The following is a 20,684-nucleotide window of genomic DNA, read 5'->3' on the forward strand; positions in this document are numbered from 1 at the left end:
AGGTCTCAAATTAACACCTCAAAGAGCTGCACTGGCCTGACTCACACCCCCCCTGGATGGTACTGATCAGTCTTGCACTTAAAACAGCTTTACAACAATGATAAGATTTTTTTTTTCATAGAGGAATAGATATTTTTATGACACATTTCTTAATTCTAACCCTATGTCAGCACAGGCACCAACAGCTCAGTGTTGAAGACACCAAGGGCAGGGCCTCAAGGAGCAGAAAAAGAAGAATTTTACATTTAAATCTGTGATAAAACCTGATAAAGTAATAATATCTCTTCCTCTAAAACACCTGCAAGGTGCTGAAACCTAAAGGTATTTGAACAGGCTTGATTTGTCCTAATCAATTTGAGTTGACTCAAAATCAGTTCCAGTCAATGGATATCATTTCAGTACTTTTGATTAACTGTGGATTAGGACTCTATTATAACAAAAACTTATATTTCCTTAATTATAACTATAATTGTATACTTAATTCTTGCTGCAGGTTTCTAGGTGTGGCAGTTGCATGAATAAATACATAAATACACTAATTTAGATATATAAAATGGCATAAACCACTACCAGGATCTTCACATATCATTGACTCTTTCTAAAAGTCCTGAGCTGTCAGATTTTCATTCAAATTTTTCCATTTTGGGGAAAATTCCAACTAATTCATTCAACAGGTGGCAAAGTTTTTACCTTCAAATTTTTAATTAAAAATTTCTTGAACCTTCATTATGATTTCTGTGTTAAATTATTATTTAAAAATTGACATTTATAATACACAAAGTGTATTTCATGAGGATCGTGGCTAGCAAGAGGCTTACATAAAATTAGATAAATCCTTCCATTTTTGGGAATTCTGAATACAATTTGAGAGTCTTTCAACTCGGAGATAAATCCATCCTTTAGAACTCAACACTCTCCAGCCATGGTTTATAATTTCAGGAACTTTAGTGCATACATTGCATGTCATCACTGTCACTTCTGGTCACCCTGGTGCCACCTGATTTCTCCTTTCACGTCCATATATAATGTTCTCTAAATAAGTTGATAATCCACCTAAGAATCAAAAAACCCCAGATTTGTTTTCAGCTCTTTTGGCTTCTCTTGGTACAAGATGCTCTCCTGGTCCCCTGGGATTATCCTAAAAATGAAAGGCTCTCCCCAGGCAGAGTGGAATGTAAAATAAATACTGTTCTGGATAAAACAACTTCCAGAGCAATTTTACCATGTTCCTGCACACTCAATATCCAATAAGCAGACCCACATCTTGGCAACATGAGCTTTAATCTGGAAAAATCACATCCAAACTGCCCGAGTGGCCTTCAAAGAGCAAGAGGACAAATAAAAACAAACACACAAACCGAGCTGAGAGTTGTCAACACCAGTCACCAAAACAAAAAGCTGGGAGCTCCTGCCCCCCCAGCCAAAATCAGCCACCTACCTGTGTAAATAAACCTGCCTGGTGCACCTTTGCAGAACTGTTTGGATTTGTAGGATAATGTCACCTCGACCACGCCGGGAATGTGCCGGGGAGGCGTCTGGACTCGGATGGCGTGAGGGGTGATGAGCTGGAACAGCACCAGGAGAGGCACAGTCAGGTGTCTGTGTCACCCCTTTTCTTTGTGAGTAAATAACAGAATAATATCCTGGAAATGACCTTTCAAGACCACCCAGTGCCACCCCCTGCCATGGGCAGGGACACCTTCCCCTAGCCCAGGTTGCTCCAACCTGGTCTTGGACACTTCCAGGGATGGAGCAGCCACAGCTTCTCTGGGCAACCTGTGCCAGGGCTTGCCCACCCTCATCCTAAAAAAATGCCTTCCTTATATCCCTCTTTCATTTTAAAACCATTACCCCTGGTTCTGCCATCCCACCCCTGAGTTAAAAGTCTTTATTCCTGTGCAGGAGACACAAAGTGACACATCTGCTCCAGTTCCTTGCCTTCAGGAGAAGAAGACACATCTTAGGATGAAATCTCATCAGGAAACTTGTACTGTTAAGCCCATTGGTTAAATGCTGGCTTATCCTGGACCCAGAGGGAATTCTTTCTTTATTTCTCTCCCTTTACCTGTCTCCAGATGCCCGGAATTGTTCAGTCCCATTCTGGCTCCAATAAGATCCCACAGCAAGGAAAACACGTTCCCCGAATTCCCCCCCCACGGGTTAGCACGGCCTGCTTTCCACCCCACCACTCCTGGAACAGGGATCACCACTATCCCTCCTCGGGGAAGGGCTTTTCCTACCCACCTCACTCCACACCAGCATGGTCCCAAAGACCACCTGCAGCCCATCGAAGAAGTTGTCCCCGATGATGATGACCATGGCCCCGCCCGTGGTCCACCCTTCGCTGGGGCTGATGGCTTTGATGCAGGGGGTGGCTGAACAGAGCACAGAGGACAGCAGAGCATCACATTAGGAGGGGTTTTAGTTTGTTTTTTTATTTTTTTTCTTTTCCCCCAACAGCTGTTTGGAACACTGGGTGTAAATCCCTGGAGCGGAACGGTGAAATCCTGTGAGCCTCAGGAGCAGCTTCACCCGTCCACACCTGGGAATTTCTGAATTCCCAGAGCTGCCAAAGGCCTAGGACAAGTCCTCTCCAACCATTCACCCATGGAGGCTGCTTCACCCTTCCACAAACCCCAGCAAATAAATAATAAATAAATAAATGAATGAATAAAAGCGTGTTTTCTGCCTTGCAAGTGTTAATTACTTGCCTATTCATTACTGGCACTTAACATGGTGTCATTAAAGCCTAATAGGCCAACTGTAGTGAGTGTAAAAATGAAATGCTTAAATGATTGTGCAGAGGCTGTTTAAGAAAAAAAAAACCCAACCCAGCACCCACTCATTAACATGTGATCCCACAAAAACAAACCCTGTGGAAAAAATAAAAAAGGCAGAGTCAGGTTTGTTAAATTTATCAATGGGTGAAAAAAGATATGGGAATATCAAATGTCTCCTCCAATTCCTATCAGGAGACAATGTCTAATCACTTTCTTGATTTTATAGAGCAGACTTTTTTTCCCTTCTCTCTTCCATATGTTCAAGGCCTCTGGACTATACGTCCCATCAGGAACCCAATATGGTTTCCAGGCCATAACCAAAGTCAATCCATCACTCCATTCCCAATGTTGACAGGGTCAGAGGTGGAGGGGAACTTTGGCAGTGCTCCAAAAACATGAGACTCCTTTGAACAGCCAGTCAATCACATCCAATCAGTCAAGGAAAAACTGGATGGCTTCCTAGGCTAGGAATCCTGGGATTTTCCTTCTACCATTTCACTGCCCGCTGGGGGAGAATTAACACCACTCTGAATTCTTTACTGATTCAATCATTTTCTTCCAGTTCATTAATTCTTCTTTTAGGTTGATACAGGGCACAGTTAAGAAGTGGGGCAGCAAAACATTATAATGAAATAATATCCTTGCTTGTCTTTTCTACTAACATCACCAGCTCTTCTCACTTTCCCTGGCTGCAGGGGAGGGAGAAGCAGACACAAGATAGCATTTTCCAGTAATTTGGAGCGTGAGGGAGGTGGAATGTGTCAGGAATGAACATACAGGGAGAGGGAGAGGGAGAGGAGGGGTATTTTTTTTTTTTTTGAGGCTTAGCAGATACGAGGGTTTGCAATTGCTTTAATACAGTCCCCAACCCATCCTGCAGCAGGCCATGAGCCTGGCTTAGCCAAACAAACTCCCATCAATTAGTGTCAGCTCCCTCTGTGCATCGTTCTGCTCCGTGCAGAGTTTGTTTAAGGGAACCAGTGACACTTTTTCATACACATCTTGTGCTGCGGCGGCTCTGTTTAACTAAGATGTCATGTTGCCTAATTTGCCTGAAATCAAATCTATCCCAGCTGAATGAGAAGGCTGAAATTTCGATGGTGCTCGGTGTTTTCTGTGTTTTTCATCTTTGCAGCACATACTAATTAATAAATTGGAGGGGGAGGGGGAGCCAGTCTCTTAGATGTGAAGAGGAGCATATTTTGCATGCACAGACACTGTTTTCCTGCCTCTTCCTTCTCTAAACCCCCTGAGGGTCTGCAGTTCCCCCTTGGCTCCCCTTCCCTCCTCAAAACAAATAGAAGCTGAAGAATGGGGGAGATGTTTTTGCATTCATTCGTGCTCTGCTCTCCAGACAAATATCCCACCTTCTGAGGGGTCGAGTCTCCTCGCTCTCCGTCCGTGCTTGGAGTTGTTGTGAACAAACATGTTGTCAGACACTGCCAGCACGTGCCCATCAACGTTCACTGTTGTTGATAGCACAACCTGGATGGCGAGAAAGGGAAGGAAAAGGAGGCAGGTAAACAATTTGCTTCGAGATTTGCCTTCTTAAGCGTTAATTATTCAGTTTGGCCAAAGCCCCCCTCCGTTTGGAAAACAGCACCACGTCCTGCAGGGTTTTGCTCCCTGGCAGGAAGGGGAGGAAATATTTTCAGCCTCCATTCTGGGCATTAATTCCATTTAACACAGCATCCTGAGGGCCATATAAAGGCCTGGCTGTATAATGAACCAGCCACTGCAGATGGCCCTACATTCAGTTGCTGAGGTGCATTGTGGCATTGCTGATGGCAGAGAGGGCTGTGTACACCAGGCACGGGGCAGGCTCAGAGCAGCCCAGCAATGTGCCCTGGGATCCTCCTGCAGGCTCCCAGCCATCTGCTTCTGGCACACTCATGCAAATGGCCCTGCATCTGCCTGGAGACGAGGCTCCACTGCCTGCAGCTCCATGAAAACCAACTAAAACCTGCTGCTGACATATCAGTGCCTCCTGAAAATCATTTGAGCCCGAGGACTCCACCTCAAGCAGCAGTTTTTAAGCCTCAGCCCCCACGACTGAGCTCCAGTAGCGTTTGAATTCTTAGAGGAAGTAACTGTATATGCTAATTAATCCCACTTTAGTTTTTACAATATCCAAAGCTCTAAATCCCCATCAATCCAGAAATAATGTAGTGCACCCTTAAACCACAAACTTTTAGGAAATATGAACAAACCGTGGTTCAGCTCCTGAAAGAAGATGTATCTTATTGAAACATTCAAGTTTGGACCATCAGTTGGTGTAAATCAGCTCAATGGTGTAAATCAGCTTATGCCACTACACACCTAGAGAAAGTCAGAGCTATGGAAAATCAAACCCTGGATGAGTTCATGGATTTTCAGAGACAGCTGTCATAGTCCAGGTAAGAGAATGTCAGGCTCCAGTTGCTGATAAAACTCTATTCAGCATACAGAGGAGAAACCTTGCCCTCCCCGGGATTGTGAGAGCTTGAAGAACACTTTCTTTCTCGAGACAACTTTAATTCATTCCAAAAGGCTCTTGTCATGCTGTACTCTTATACTTCTCAAGCATTCTTGTCACAAAATGTGTTGCTTTTGTGTGCCAACTGATTTCCTCATTGCACATTAGGGTGGAGTGTGTCTCTGTCCAAAGGGAACGTTTCCCGCATGACATCGCTGAGCCCACTCAGATGCACTTCATTATTTTCCCTTAAACAATGGAAATAAATTTTAATCTCTCACTGGCCAGCGCTGTGGCAACAGGGGAATAGCCCTGAATTATTCCAGTGTCTGAAATATTTACGACAAGTGTTTAAATTGTAACCAAATGTAAATAAAAAGTGATCGCATCCATACAGTTACCCTGTGTAATATACAGGGGTCTGAACTCACCCACACGAGGTTCTGTGTGATAAATACACACCCACACGCTCTCAGGATGAGAGACTGAGAATATAGGCAGACCCTGAGTGTACACATATAGAATAGAATTGTAGAACATCCTGAGCTGGAAGGGACCCCCAAGGATCATCCATCCCACTCCTGGCCCTGCACAGACACCCCAAAATCCCACCCTGTCCCTGAGAGCGTTGTCCAAACACTCCTGGAGCTCTGGCAGCCTTGGGGCAGTGACCAAACCCTGGGGATCCTGTTCAGTGCCCAACCACCCTCTGGGGAAAGAAACTTTCCCTACTGTCCCTCCTAAACCAGCCCTGACAGAGCTCCAGCCATTCCAGGGTCCTGTCCCTGCTCCCAGAGAGCAGAGATCGGTGTCTGAATAATCATTTGGGTGTAAATGTTGTGCAAAACACAAGACCCACATTTTGGTAAGAGATGTAGAGATCCCCAGAGCCTGAGCAGTCCAGAAGACAAGTGCTGAGCATCCAGCAGGAATGGAAGATGCACTTCCAGACCTCTGTCCACGTGTGGCTCCGTTTGGATTCACCTCTCCCACTCCTCACAGGAGGCTCAGAGCCACTTGGAACGTCACAGGGACGGGATGAGTGCAAAGTTCAGATCTGAACCCAAAGGTTTGGCTCTTCTTTGCAGTCCTCTCCAAGGTCCTGCCTGCTGAAATCCAGCAGAGCCCTTTGTCATGGCCACAACACCCCTGCCCAACTCATCACCAGTGGTGGGGAGTGAGAGCTGTGAGACTGTGGGCACAAAAAGGGTTGAACTTCACTTTGCTCCAGCCATTCCCTCTTGCCTGGTGGAGATCACGACACAATAGCTTCATACTGAAGATTAAAAAACAATGTTTTATGGATAAAAGGAAGAGGAATGTGCATTCCACTATGGTCTCTAACTCCCAGGCCCTTCCCTCTCACAAGCCAACTGCTTTCCCCCAGTGAGTATTTCCTGGGTCACGAAGGGTGACCCCTTCCATCTGGAATCAATCAGTCAACTCCTGACAACTTCCTGAAACACCTCACTCCATTTCCTGTTCTCTCCCCCTTCCCTCTTTCCCCCTGGTTTGCTTCACTCTTCAAAACTGCAGGCCACAGCAGCTTAATGTTAGAGGGTCAGACACAGTTAGACTCCAAAACACTACACAAGAACACCTTTGACCTTCAAAAATCTTTACATCTTAGCTAAACAAATCAAGGTCAACGTTTCTTACCATTACCTTGTTAACCATTTCTGTGCATTTTTGCCAAAACCCTTCTGAACACGTATTTATCAATAACACTTGTTCTCCCAACGTCGTAAACCAGTCCAAGCCCCTTGTTTTAAGGTCCCTGTGTTTAGTGCCGATGAAAGGTGATGTGCAAACTTCCCTGGAGGCTTCAATTCTCACTTTTGCCCGCAGCAAATCGCTGGCAAATGGCTTTGGTGGGTTTTTCTTTTCCTGCTCTGGTGGCACCACTGCTTGGGTATGAAAATTTGGCGCCTTTGCCTGTTCAGTTGAGGGGCTTTTCTCTAAAATCAGTGGTTAATGGAAAAGTTAACCCTAAGGGAATGATCTGAGAACAACAAAACACGTCAGGTAGGCCATGGATTCTGGTCATTGCAGCCAAATTTGGACACGAACAGCACAAAGACTGAAGATTTTGTGCCACCTGGGTCAAACAGCTCTGCTGGAGTTTCAGAGGACAACCAAGCGAGAAGCAGAGAGGGCAATGTGCTGTTCCTGCACCCTTCCAGACACAGATCCCACCTCCAGGAGCACAGAGGCACTTCCAGGACTCCACGTGTGTTCTCAGCAGCCCTGAAGTCCTCTCTGCCAACCTGCAGGGTCCTGCTCTCAGCAGCCACGGACCCAAAGCAATGATCCCCCAGCAGTCCTGGAGAAATGCCTGTGCTGGATCTGCCCATTATTGTGTCTCCCAGGTGGATTTGGGTGGGGCACCCCCTGCTCAGAGCCCCCGAGGAGGGTTCACCCCCCGTGACACGCAGACAAACCACCTTCAGCACGTTAAACTGGGGCTCTCTGAGCTGCACTGCCCCTCCTTCACCTCCCTGCACAGCTCAGGGGGTTGGATTTCTCTGCAAACCTTCACCTGGACACTGCAAATTTCCCTCCCCCCCCTACACACTGTCCCAGTATTTCCATATTCTAATGGGTGCTCCTCTTCAGATCCCAGATATGCAAATAAATACAACTCCCCGTGTATTTTAAAGCTGTATCAGTCACAGACACCTATTTAGACATATGGTGCAAACATTCCAGGCATACAGGCATTGACTTACATGTAACATATCTCATCACTGTGTAAATGATCTCTCTCAAAAAATTCCTGTTACCATTCCAAGTGTGGAAAAAATTCTTTATGACATTGTACATCTGGAAACAATATTACATTCCTGATGCACTTTCCCTTGTAACTCTCTCCAGTCGCAGCACCATGTTATTTTAACTTTAAAAAACAAAATAAAAAAAAAACAAACCACAAAAAACTACTATGAGGATTAAAAAAATGATCATCATTATTATTATTATTATTTTCCAGCTGAGTGGAAGGAAAGATGTCAGGCCTCATCCTGCTGCCTGCACTTGGACAGGGCTGCCATTGATGTCAACAGGCTTTTTGGTTGAGAGAGTAATTCAGGAGTAGAGCCTGGATATGATGTGTTTGCTTCATAGTTGGATTAGGAATAAGATAAACAACGTGGAAAATGCCAGCAGAGCCTCTCTCTGCTCCAAACTTCCATTGAATTCTTTGGGAAATCCTCCCTGAGCCCCCTGAGCCTGCTGCCAACAGGACAAAGTGTGCACGTGGCCTTCATTGCAGGCTGGGGTCTCCAAATTTTCTGGGACACAGGGTTAGGAGGCAGATCCTGGGTCACTGCCACCTTGTCTCCTGCTGCCACAGACACCCCAACCATGGAGCTGCTTTTAGAAAGTCATTCTCCACCATTTGGAGCTTTTGCCTCTGACACTCCTCTTGTTTTAAAGCCTCCTCGTCCTGGGGCTTGGAGCATTTCTGGTTCACAGCCTAAATTCCTTCCTGGCCACTTTATATTTAACAGCAGCTTCAAAATTCCTCTTTCCCATCCTGACCTACCTGAGGATCTTTTCAGAGAGCAGCTCCATCCCTTCTCAGTGCATGTCCCTGGAGCCCAGCTCTTGTCCAGCCCCTCTCACCTCAAGGACCATTTCCTGCAGCTGCTCCAATGGCACTTTTATTCTCTTGTACTATGGTTACACCAGGATATTGGATCCAACAGGGAATCAGTGGGGTACAATGGTACAGATGCACCCTCCTTTCTCCTGGCAGGATGGGACACAGTGGATCTCCTCTCTGGTTTGTTTTTAATGGATGAGGCACAGCTCTGGGAACTCACTGTCCCAGTGGCTATTTGGGCTGCAGATCTGAGCAAATTTAGCTCCTTGAGTGCTTTTTCTCTCACAGCTGAGTCAGTCCTTCCCTTCCTCATACAGAATCTAAAATAACAGCACCTTCTCTTGGGTCAGTCACCACCTGATGAACGAATTTGCCCCCCAGCCCAGGCCCTGCTGATACCAGCTGCATGTATTTTGGGATCTATACCTGGGAAATTAGTCTCCCACGATGATCAGTCCATGCAATATTCACCTCTAACAGCTCAGTGATCCCTATCCATGCCCAAATCTGGGTGTCTGGCCCATTCCTTCCCCATCAGTCCGAAAGGGATTTTGGTTCGGGCCGGTTCTGTTTCATTCCCGCTGCCCCTTTTTGGTTCTCCCAGCCCACATTCCTTTCTCCCGGTCTCACCCCACCCCTCTTAATCATCTCCCCCCCCCCGGATGACACAGAGCCCTCGGTGCTTTGTGGCAGAGCAGAGCTGGGTGAATTCCCAGCCCCAGCCAGCTTTGCTCACGTGCCCGATGATGAACTGAGCCGAGCGCTCGGAGGTCAGGAAGGAAACCTCCCCAGGGACACACCTTGTTATTTTTCCTTTCTCTTCCCCCCTGGAGCATCCAGAGGGGGGGCTGTACCTGCCAGGAAACATTCCATGTCATGTTTTCTGCTGAAAACAGAGGGCAATTACTGACCTTTCTCTTTTTGTCCCTACAAAAGCGTGTTGGTTCAGAGCTGACCAGTGTTAGCACCGACGTTCTGCCAGGAGCTCTTTAATCCCAGGGTTACTGGAGGAAGCAGAATTCCCACTCGGCAGGGGTGGGGGGGTGTGATCACCAGGTCTCAGCTGAAGCATTTTAGCTGAAGTGCCTCATCTTAATCCCCTGGAATTATTGGCCCCCATCACATGCTGGTCGTTCCCATTAAGTGTCATTGGGCTCCAATCAAGTTCTCCAGGAGAAATCCTCATTAAATGGGGGGCATCCGTTTTAATATTTCTTTTTTTTTTTTTTTTAAATTCCATTCCAGGGAGACTCCTTCCCTGAGAACACAGCACAGACTAAATTTCCCTGTGTAAACTCAGATTTGCAGAGTAGCTGAACTCAAACAGTCAGCACCGTGTTTGAAAGGGTGATTTTAGGATGCCTTTTGTCCCCTTTTTCCACTAAAAGGTTTCACTTGAAAATATTCTAATTGATAAATAATAATATTTACTCCAGCTGAATTCACAATATGTTCATATTACTCGATCTCTGTGGGGTTTGGGCAGCAATGCCATGAAAATAACCATGGAAATGGTTCTAGAAAGATTTCTTTTCCCTTCTTTATCCACTGGCATTGAAGCAGTAAGTGATTCACAATAAAATTATGTTGCTACAGGAGGAAAAAACCCACTAAAGTAATGATCACACATTCCTTCACTTCTGAGGTAAAACATGTTTTTCAACAGCAGAAAAATATTTGTATTTGGTTAAAAAAAAACCAAACCCACACAAAAAGAAAGGTAAGAGATTTTCATGGTATCTTTGAAGCTCTACTTGATATCAAAGCAAATTTCGAGGAGTGAACCTGATCACAAAGCAGCTGGTGTTGCTCTCCAAACTAAAAGAATTATACTAAAAAAAACCCCCACCTCTTCAGGCATCTGGAGCAGGATTAAATTTGCAATGCAGTGTTAATGTAACCTTTCCTCTCCTTTTTCTCCCCACTCCCCCTTTTTTTCTCTTTTCTTTTAAATGACTGTGATAGAAGTGAAATCTAACATTTAATTCAGCTGAATGTACTGCAACTGTGCCATAAAATCTGGAGATCTTGTCATGTGTCTACAGGGGAGGCTTGGGCTGGGCTCAGAGAGCGGATCCCAAGGCCTTGGAAAATTGGGGATGAGCCAAACCAAGCCCAAACTGTGCAGCTTCACACCCATCTCTAATCAGAAGCATTAACTTGACACTTTTCCAGCCATGAGTAACCATTCTTCCATGCTGCAGGAACTCAATAGGATGCATTGTACAGCACTTATTTCCATGTCTCTTATTCATATTTTGGGGCTTGACAACAAAGCCTGAGTTTTGGGCTTTCATTCAAGCTCCAAAGAGCAAAAAAAAAAAAATAAAAGGGTTTTGGTGAGACCTTTTCAGCTCCAGGTTTGAGTAGTAATGTAAATTAGAACTTTGAAGTGAGGATTATCTCTTCTGTTTTGTTTAATAATCATTAAAATAATTAAAAAAAGAATATCTTGGTGTCTCCTGGAGGTCTGACGAGCTCTACTCCATTGAAAATGAAAAACAGAAGAACACAGGTAGGAATTAAGACATCCCCAGCTGAGCATCACTGCAAAATCTGTTTGCAGAAGGCAAGTGAAGTGCATGGAAAAGCCTGGAAAAGGGGGGGCCTTAATGATAACAGCTGTACAACTCATTTATTACCAAAAAAAATCAGTGGAGGTTTTAGATATGGCCCAAGACTGAAACATAAGGAATGAAATCATAACACAAATCAAGCACCTACTGCCCTGTGCTTTTTCACCTTGATTTTTCTCTCTCACGTGTTCCTGTGCTGGTCAGGGAACAACTGTCCTTTCAAGCCTAATAAACAATTCTGCACATTAATGACTTTGCCTGCTGTAAATCTTAACGATTCAAATGAAAATTGGTGTGCAAACAGACCCTTAATCCTTTAAAAGAATCTTTTTTTTTTTTTCCCTCCACTTCTGACTTTAGGGGTTGATGACAGGCCACGAGAAGCAGGCACAAAAAAAATTTGCCAAAATTCAAAATCTTAAAACGCAACAAATTAAAAAAAAAAAATCAGTTAAAAAGAAAAAAAAAGAGAAGGGTACAGAAGACACTGGAGCATTCAAGAACACTCTTAACTTTGGTTGTATCCAGGGAAGTCATCCTCCTATCCTTAGAAACAAGGAGGCAGACAGAAAACAAGCTGTCTTTGCTTATTGTCTTCCCTGTTCATCACGGCTGATTTCCCTTGGAACAGGGAGCTCTGCTAGTCCCAAAGTGTCAAATTTTAGCAATCAAGCCGCTTTTTTGTGTCTTTTTTTATCCTCACTGACCTCTGCAGCCCAGAACAAAGCTCGTGGAGCCCCGTGTCCAGCTTTGAACGAGGAATGAAAACCTCAGGAATTTTGCAGTTTGGCTCAGAGGGTTCATTTTTGCGATCCCAAAAAAGCCCCATCGACATTTTTAGGTTTGATAGAAAGTAAATTAAACTCGGTGGTTTTGCCTGATCTCGGTTAATTCGGGGGTCTGAGCTGGAATTCTCACACTGAAACTCCGAGGGGATGAACTCCTGGAGACTGGGAGTGTGGGAGGAGTTGAAGTTATCCCTGAAAAACAGAACCATGGAGGTTCACTTGGCTCAGCTTTTCCCACCCTGGCTTGTGCCAAGGCAGAAAAGGCAGAGGAAGAGTCTCTCCCAGCTCCTTTTCCTCTCCTAAAGTGCTGATTTTGGTGCAGAGATCAAAAGCAAGGCCACACTTTCTCCCGTGCAGGCACTGCCAGGCGGATGTGCCGAGGAATGGAGGAATTCCACGGAATTCCAGCCCCATCCAGGTGGGGCTGCAGGACTCGGTTCAGCTGCCCTGTCGTGTTTCCCTGGGAATCTGAGGCTGTTGGGGCTCTGCTCCATCTGCATTTGGGTGTGGAGGCCCAGAGGTGACCCAGAGAACGGGGTTGGTGTTTCAGATTCCTGCCCCAAAAAATCGGATCCGACCTCCTGCAGTTCAGCACCTGACAGAAATCTGGGGTTTAAACCGAGGGGCTTTTGGGAAGAGCCAGCACGAGCTTGAAATCAGAGCTGAACTGCTCCAGTGGCCAGGTGTGTTTGGACCCAGAATTTCAATTTTGGCTGTGACAACCAATATTCTGTGTACCATGGCAGTGCCTCCAGTCCCCAGGTGCTGATCAGGAGCACGATTTCTTTTACAAACTCATAACAAACCCCCCCAAAAAAGAGCCTGTATTTAGGTTTCATTCCATTCCACAGTCAGCTCCAAGAGCCAACAAGATCTGTTTACATGCTGTAAAATGGGTTTTCCTTTGCTCTCCAGATTTTTTTTTTATTTTTTTTTTCGTTCTTGGCAGACGAAAACTAATTGGTGTTTTTTTTCTTTCTGGAAACTGCCATCTGAAATAAAAAAATCAGTCTGAATTTCCTAACAATGAGCACCTCTTTTTTTTCCTCCTGTCTTATCATCTCTAAAAAACACAGAATGAAGAAGTCACTGCAGCCCCTTTAAACTACAAGTGAAAAAAATTAAGTTGGTCAGGATTTTTTCTTTAAATTCCTTCCTGCTCCAAATAAAAAAAAAAAAATTAATAACTCTTTTTTATTTATTTTTTTGCCTACAGTTCTTTAATTTTTTTGAGCTTTTGTTTTGCAGGATTCCTCTTAAATTTGAACCTTTTTTCTTCAATAAAAATTTACCTCCTGCAAATTTTTCATCGTGAGGAAAAGTTAAAAATAAAATATAAAAATCACTTGTCTGTGAAAACATGTTTTGGTGGAAAGTTTTAAGCAACTCTGTCAGCTCCTGTGGAGCTTTAACTTCATTTAATAAATGAGGAAGCTGATGCAAGTGAGCACGAAACATGAAGCAATGAAACATGAATTGCCAGACCTACAGATGTCACCTTCCCTTGTCAAGCCTTGTGGGTCTACAAGAAAACCACCCATCCCTCAGTGAGATAAAATCCAATTTGTAGCAGGGATGTGACCCAGGGAAGACACAATAATGATGAGAACAGGGATAGTCCTGCTTTCCATCGGTGGCTTTTGAAGGCTCTGGATGACAAAGGACACGTGGATTTTCAAATGTTCTCCTGGGTTTGACCACAAAGTTTTACCAAGGTGAGCAGTGAATATTACATTTGTATAATATATACTAAATATATGCACTAATTGTATAATATACACTAAATATATGCACTAATTGTATAATATACACTAAATATATGTACTAATTGTATAATATATACTAAATATACATACTAAATGTATATATATTTGTATAATATATACGAAATGAAAGGGGAAATGGCTCAGTAAAGGTCACACAGTAAATTTGGGGCACGGTCCGAGCACCAGATTTGCATCCCTGTGGTCCCTCACTCTCCTCTCTCCACAGTCCATTCCAGCACCACTTTCCTCAGCCACGTCCCTTCCCACCTGCCAGCACACCCAGGGAGGAAAAGGCCACCCCGTTCCCTTTCCATTTTCATAAGGGCTGAGCTACAGGTGAAAGCCTTTATTTATGAAAGCTGAGAGGGCCGGGAGCCCGCGTGTGCCTCTCCCTCCCCGCCACGGCCACACTTCACCTCCTCCTGCGTTTTTATGAGCTGGAATTCACAATCCATCAGCCACGGGGATGATGAAACCAGTGGCAGATTTCACTGCAAAGCAGCTGGGTCATCGTCCCGAGGGGCTTGTTGCTTTGCTGTGTGAGATCTTAAAGTGACCATCGCTATTTTGGCTCCTTGGGTGTTTGTTTGGTTGTTGTTTGTTTTTTTAAAGAAGCCAAAAAGGAGGGTATGAGAGTGTTAACAGGCTGGAAAAAAAAAAAAAAAAAAAGGGTGGAAAGAGGTAAGGAGAGGAGGGAAATGAGGAGTAGCACGTAGAGAGTTACTTTGAAAAATTCTGAGGCTTCTAAGTATCACAAACACGATCCCTGCTGTGGGCAGCTGGATGCGAGAGAGCTTTGCCCGAGGGTGTCAAATCAAATATCCACTGCTGGTTGGTACAGCACATCACTCCCCCTGGGGGATTCGGAGGGGAAAAAGAGGGGGGAATAAAAAAAAATAAATAAAAAATTAAAAAAAAAAGGGGGGGGGGAAGGTTTAAACACAACAAATGGAGAAAAACTTGAGCACTGCCTGCTCTGGGTTCTCCTGGGCTGTCATCGTATTTATTATGGAGGAGAGAGGAGGGGGGAAAGGAAGAGAGGAAAAGGAGCAGACAGGTTAATGCTGAGCCTTATAAGACTTACCTGGAACCGTCTCATGTCTCTTGGGTTTCCTGCTGTTTTCAAGCAGTTCTGATTGCACTTGAGAAAAAATTTTAAGAAGAATCTGGAAAGACAAAGAACCACATCACTCCTGTTACCCACAGGGAAAGGTGCTGTTGTATCCCGTGTTAAAGTACATATGCCAGGGATTTATGCAGTGATTTACACGATGGGGTATCTTAAAGGATGTCAAAAGAGAAACCAAACAAATAAAGCCAAATCTTAACAGAGAGAAGTTTAAAACAACAAAAAAAAAATCAGGTAAAGTGCAACCAAGGTGCCTGAAACCCACTCTGGGTTTGACCACACAGTTTTAGTCCCTTCCTTTATCTCTCCCTCCCATACAAGGTCTTTCTTTTGCTGTCTGGAGGGATTTTCCATGAAACAATACAGGAGGATAATGGTATTGTGGGAATGACAAAAACCAACAGGGCAACCCTGCAGCAGATAAGCCTCCAAACCACTTCGGGGGGTTTAAAACCAGAACCAGGAGAGGAACCTGAGGAGGTTCCCTCAGCTGATATTTTTTTTTTGTGGTGAAGATTCCAGTGACTGAAGCAGAGAAGCAGTAAAATATCCAGATTATAATCTCACCAAGATTTAGAGGGAGGACAAGGAAAACACAAACCCAAGTGCTACATGACAGCTCACGCTGTCCGAGCAGATAAACCCATTAACACTGGACAAACTTCTGCTGCCAATTATTTTTGCCCTGTCACACCCTCTTTTTTTTCTTTTTTTTTTTAATGTGTCTTAATACTCTGGAGAGTTCAGCTCATCAAGTTGAACCTTCAGCACTCTTGGGTGACTTACCCAACACCGTACATAAGAGATTTGAGAGTTTGGAAATATTAAGCAGTGATTTTTCTGTGAGCTTTTCCACCGAATTTTATGTCAAATCCAGGGAGGAGAGGACTCATCCCTTTATTTGATTACTCTGATTAAATTTGTGAACTTCATAAAGAAAGAAACTCCACGAAAATCCACATTTTTTGGATTAAAAGCAAAACAAGCCCGTCTTCAAAATTCAGACATGAGCAAGAAATTTTTCGGCATCCTCTGTCACAAATGAAAATATTCCCTGTGATTCTTTTCCTTTCTATTTATAGGACAAAATACGTTGAACCACAACGATCTCAATTACAAAAATAAATCAAAGATGGCTTTAGAAGGGAAAAAAAAACAAAAACAAACAACCTCGGATATAAGAAAAAAATAAATAGTCGAAGAATTGATTTGGAATACAAAGAACAAGTTATTTATTTATTTCTCTTGCCGAGTGCTTTCCTTAAAAAAAAAAAAAAAAAATCAGCTTTTGCAGTAAGTTAAAGTCCCAGGTGAGCCAGGCCTATTTCCCTTCCTGTTACTATGACAACGATTTTTTACCGCAGTCCCTAAGTCCCTTCAGAACTCACACATTCATGCCTTGAATTAGAACTTTAAAGGAGAAAGATGGATATTTCCTGGGTTTACCAACAACACCCCCCAAAGCAGTCCTGCCACGAGACAATGAGGCAGAAAAACCCTCTCTGCCTTGTTTAGGGCCCCCCTTGGCCCGGGGTGTTCCTGCTCCTCCTGCCCCAAAATGCAGAGAAACCAAGGGTTGGACCCGTTTGGGTGTTGCTGGAACAAACAAAACCCTTTGGAAACCCCACCAGCACTAAACCTGCAAAAAACGCCCAGGAAACCTCCTATAAAACAACTGCTCCAAAATCCACCCCGAGAGCGAGCTGGGATTTTAATTTTTAAATTAAAATCTCCCCTTTCCCCCCCCCCCCCCCCTTAAATGTATGAGATGTTGAAAGAGTGTTTCTTTTCTCTGCGAGTGCGTTTTACAGGCTCTTGTTTTCTCTGGTTTTCCTTCTCATTCCCCATTTAAAGAGCTCTTGGGGTTTTTTCCAGGGGGTCCTACTGGGATCTCCCTTCACCTGAGCAGGTTGAGCAGGAAAGGGGTGTCAGTGCTCAGCTCTCAGGGGGTCAATCCTGCCGACAGATCCCGGGCACCTCCCTGGATTCCGACCTAAAAACCCTCCAGAACTTCCTTCCTCGGGAGCAGCACCGAGCGAATACATTCCCTCAAATAAGTCCTACTGACTCCTCGTGCTGAAACCTGTGACCCTTTTTATTTGAATGATTTGGGACCTCTTTTCTTGGAGTGAGATTTTATCCAGGAGAATGTTTTCCCAGGGAAAACTCCTCCGCGCGCCGGCGCGCTCCGACGTTCACGGAAGGGTTTGAGGCAGAAATGCTGCTCACAAACACCCCTTTTTTATCTCCCCCTCTTCCCACAGATGTCCAAAAAATTATTTGCAGGTAGATAAAGGCGGCCCTGAGGCGTTCCTGTGGAAGGGAAAACTGCAAAGTGGAACCAAACTAAGACAACGAGGTAACTTTGACGCGAAAATCAACGAGCTGATTGTCCTGCAGGAAAACTGCAAACAAAAATCCACAAGTTGTTGCTTCCAGGGGGAAAAAAAAATAAAACAAATTAATCAGGAAAACTGCCCCTTTCCTTTTTTAATTTTTTTTTTTTTTGGTGAATGCTTTGCATCCCGTTCCTTGAGAGGAGAAAAACGATCAGATAAAGAACTAAAAACGAGGAAAACGAGCAAAGAAAAGTGTCTGGGAGGGAACTCGCGGCCGAGTTTGGGAAGAGCAAAGATCCTGCAGGGCTGTGTGTGACACAAACCCCTAAAGGGCAGATACAGAGGGGCAAAAGCTCTAAATGTAACCCCTAAAATGCAGGTACAGGGGGGAAAAAAATCTAAATGCAACCCCTCAAAGGCAGGTACAGAGAAGCAAAATTCTAAATGCACATTTAACAGCATCCACGAGCAAACTCTGCAGCACAGTGAACTAAAATGATATTTTCCTGCTAAATGCCTCCAGAAAATTAAGGTTTAGATCCTCATCAAGCATAAACTACCAAGGTGTGTGAAAATTAAGGTGGATTTTGAATTAAATCTGGGCTGATTCAGACCAAGGGGGTGTGTTGTCCGTTAAAAACACACAGAAGAGAAAACTCTCCCTGTGCTGCTGCATCACTGACTGCTCTGCCCCAGACACATCCCAAGCCACGGAGCTCTGGGCTCCTGGACCAGGAGATTTATCCAGCAGCAATCTGGGGATCTGTTGTGGTTTATCCCACCTGGGATAACTTTCTGCAATTGCTGAGCAGCTCGACTGCTGGAAATTTTGCCCCTTTAGGACCCCCCAAAATCGCCTCATCTCCCCTCTGAAAGTGCTGGCTTTGACTTTAGCACTTAAACATCGTGGCAGAATTCAGATTTATTGCTAAGACATTTGTAGTTTCTTCAGAGCTCGCTGAATACGCTGCACTGTGATGGTTTTCCCTCCCACCACCCCCAAATTTAGGTTGAATTTCGTTTAGATGCACGCACAAGAATTTTTATCTTTTCTCCAGTTCAACCACATCTCTCTTTTTCTCCTCTCAGGGTTCCTCCAGTCACATTTTAGCTGCAACCGGGCATCTGCATGAAGAATTTGGTAGGTTGTTATATATATATATACACATATATATATATTTTTAAGTGGTTGCATCTGGGAATGGCATTAATATTTATTGCAGCATTAGAATAAAAATGACTTGGGGGGAGCAAAGAGGAGGGAAGGTTTAGCACTAAATGAAGCTGATTTAGGGGTAACAGGAGAATTGCAGAAAGGCTTTATTAATTTTTTTAAATTAGAACCTTTAGCCAGTTTTTGGCTTTAACCTATATATATATATATATATATATATATATATCCAAAAAATTATTGGGGAAAAAGGAATTATAAAATTATCTCATTGTCATGTCTCTTAGCCAGCTTTTGGTCTTGCTAAGGCCAGCTTTAGGTCTGAGTTTAGCAGGTAACTCTGACTCCAGCCAAGCAGAGGGAGTGTGGTTCTTCCTCTCACAGATCAGCATTTCAGGGTGCTGGGGGAAAACAAACACTTTTGAACAACTACCCCTAAAAACTCTGGCATTGCCATAGAAAACCTGCTTGACTTAACGCAGAAACATAAAATTAATGAAGATATAACTGTGGACTTTTTCTTTTCCTGTTGTCTCTCACACACTCGACCTCCCTGGGCACAGATTGATGCCTTTGCATCTCCAAAATGCCACCTTAAATCTGCCTCCCTCTGTCAGGGTTCAGAGGGAGCTGTTTTAAAAGTTGCTGCTCCTCCTGCTGGGAGTCACCCCCGAGCTGAGGAATCACTGAAGTGCCCCTTTTTCACTTCAGGACAAAGACAGCTGTGTTACCTCAGCTGCTTTTTAGCAGTGCCATGAGCAATCCTGTCTGACCTGGGGGGGAAGCAGGTTGGGAATGCTGGTTCCATCCATCCCAGAGCTGTTCATGGACAGGGAGAAAGGGTGATGCAGACTAAGTCAAGTTTTGCATCAATCAAGCAGCTGTTGCCCCCCAGTCCCTGTGTGTGCCCAGATTTTCAGGTTATGCCCCTACCTGAGGCAACTGGAACGTCTGTCCCACACCTCTGGGGGTGTTTATCCATCTCAGGTGACTGAGAAGAATCAAACTGACCTGAACCAAATCCCAGTGGAGTCAGAAAAAGCTTCCTGGTGGCTTAAACAGCAGCCCCACGTGCAACAGAAGGTGAAACTTTGAAAAAAACCCCATTAATAATGTTTTAACACCCTACCCCAAGAGCTGGGATGGGCAAGTGTCACCACAGGGGCCCTCAGGAACAGAGAATGTGCTTTGTGTTCTCACAGTGCCAGTCTGGGGGACTCAAAATTCCATGAATTCTGCCTCAGAAAACCCCTCTGCAGAGGTGCTGCCACCCACCAGTGCACAGGCCAAAATCCCAGGGCATGGAAACTGGGAGGGAACTGCTCCCCATCTCATCCCATCCCATCCCATCCCATCCCATCCCATCCCATCCCATCCCATCCCATCCCATCCCATCCCATCCCATCCCATCCCTCCTGACTCCTGGTTCTGCATCTTCCCTAATCTTCCCATCCACCCTCTGTGCCTTCTTAAAATCAAGAGGTACAGTATTGGTTGTATCTTGTGAACAGCCTCTGGATGCACTTCCAAACCACCCCTTGTAAAGCAAACCCTGAGGTAATTCTGGCTTGTTTGGGTTGCTGTGGAATCTGGGTTTGTGGCCTCAGTGGTTTTTTGGCATGAGAACAAGCCTCTCATCTAAATAATTGTGATTATGTTTATCAGCAAATCCTGTGATGCCAAAATCTAATGAAAACATAAAGACATGGTGCCATTCTGCTTAAATAGCTGGAAAAAGTCACAAAGGGAGCAAAGAAAGAAACAGAAGTTGTTATTATGAGTATCTGTGCCCCAGTTAAAAAATATCAAGTTTAAATATACTATGAACTGCAAAACTGTTATTATTCCAGTGAGGGCCTGACTCCAACTCCATCAGAGCAGGGAAATTCTGGATCAGGGTGTCCCATCCTCCCCTCAGCTCACCCATGTGTGTCTTGGCAGTGCAAACTCTGAGATAAGTGTGACAAGTAACTCTACCCAGTGCCCCAACATGACAAAGTATTTTGAAGCTTTACTTCAGATTTCTTCCTTTCAAAGGGACTAGGTCAGATTTGAAGGTCGCTGTTCCAAATCAAT

At 44.5% G+C, this 20,684-nt stretch overlaps 1 protein-coding gene across 1 annotated transcript in view; it reads right to left on the reverse strand.

Annotated features, from left to right (window-relative positions):
- The window catches only part of EBF2 (EBF transcription factor 2), a 137,660-nt gene that overhangs the window by 24,914 nt on the left and 92,062 nt on the right, over positions 1-20,684 (reverse strand). The window contains exons 7-10 of the mRNA XM_051811853.1: positions 15,054-15,135; positions 4,148-4,265; positions 2,245-2,375; positions 1,439-1,565 (exon numbers count right to left, since the gene is read on the reverse strand). Of these exons, the coding sequence (XP_051667813.1) occupies positions 1,439-1,565; positions 2,245-2,375; positions 4,148-4,265; positions 15,054-15,135 (458 nt within the window). The remainder of the gene's footprint in view (positions 1-1,438; positions 1,566-2,244; positions 2,376-4,147; positions 4,266-15,053; positions 15,136-20,684) is intronic.

Source organism: Manacus candei, unplaced genomic scaffold (assembly GCF_025592945.1).
Source record: "Manacus candei isolate 608988 ecotype Guabito, Panama unplaced genomic scaffold, ASM2559294v1 h1tg000084l, whole genome shotgun sequence".
NCBI lineage: Eukaryota > Metazoa > Chordata > Aves > Passeriformes > Pipridae > Manacus > Manacus candei.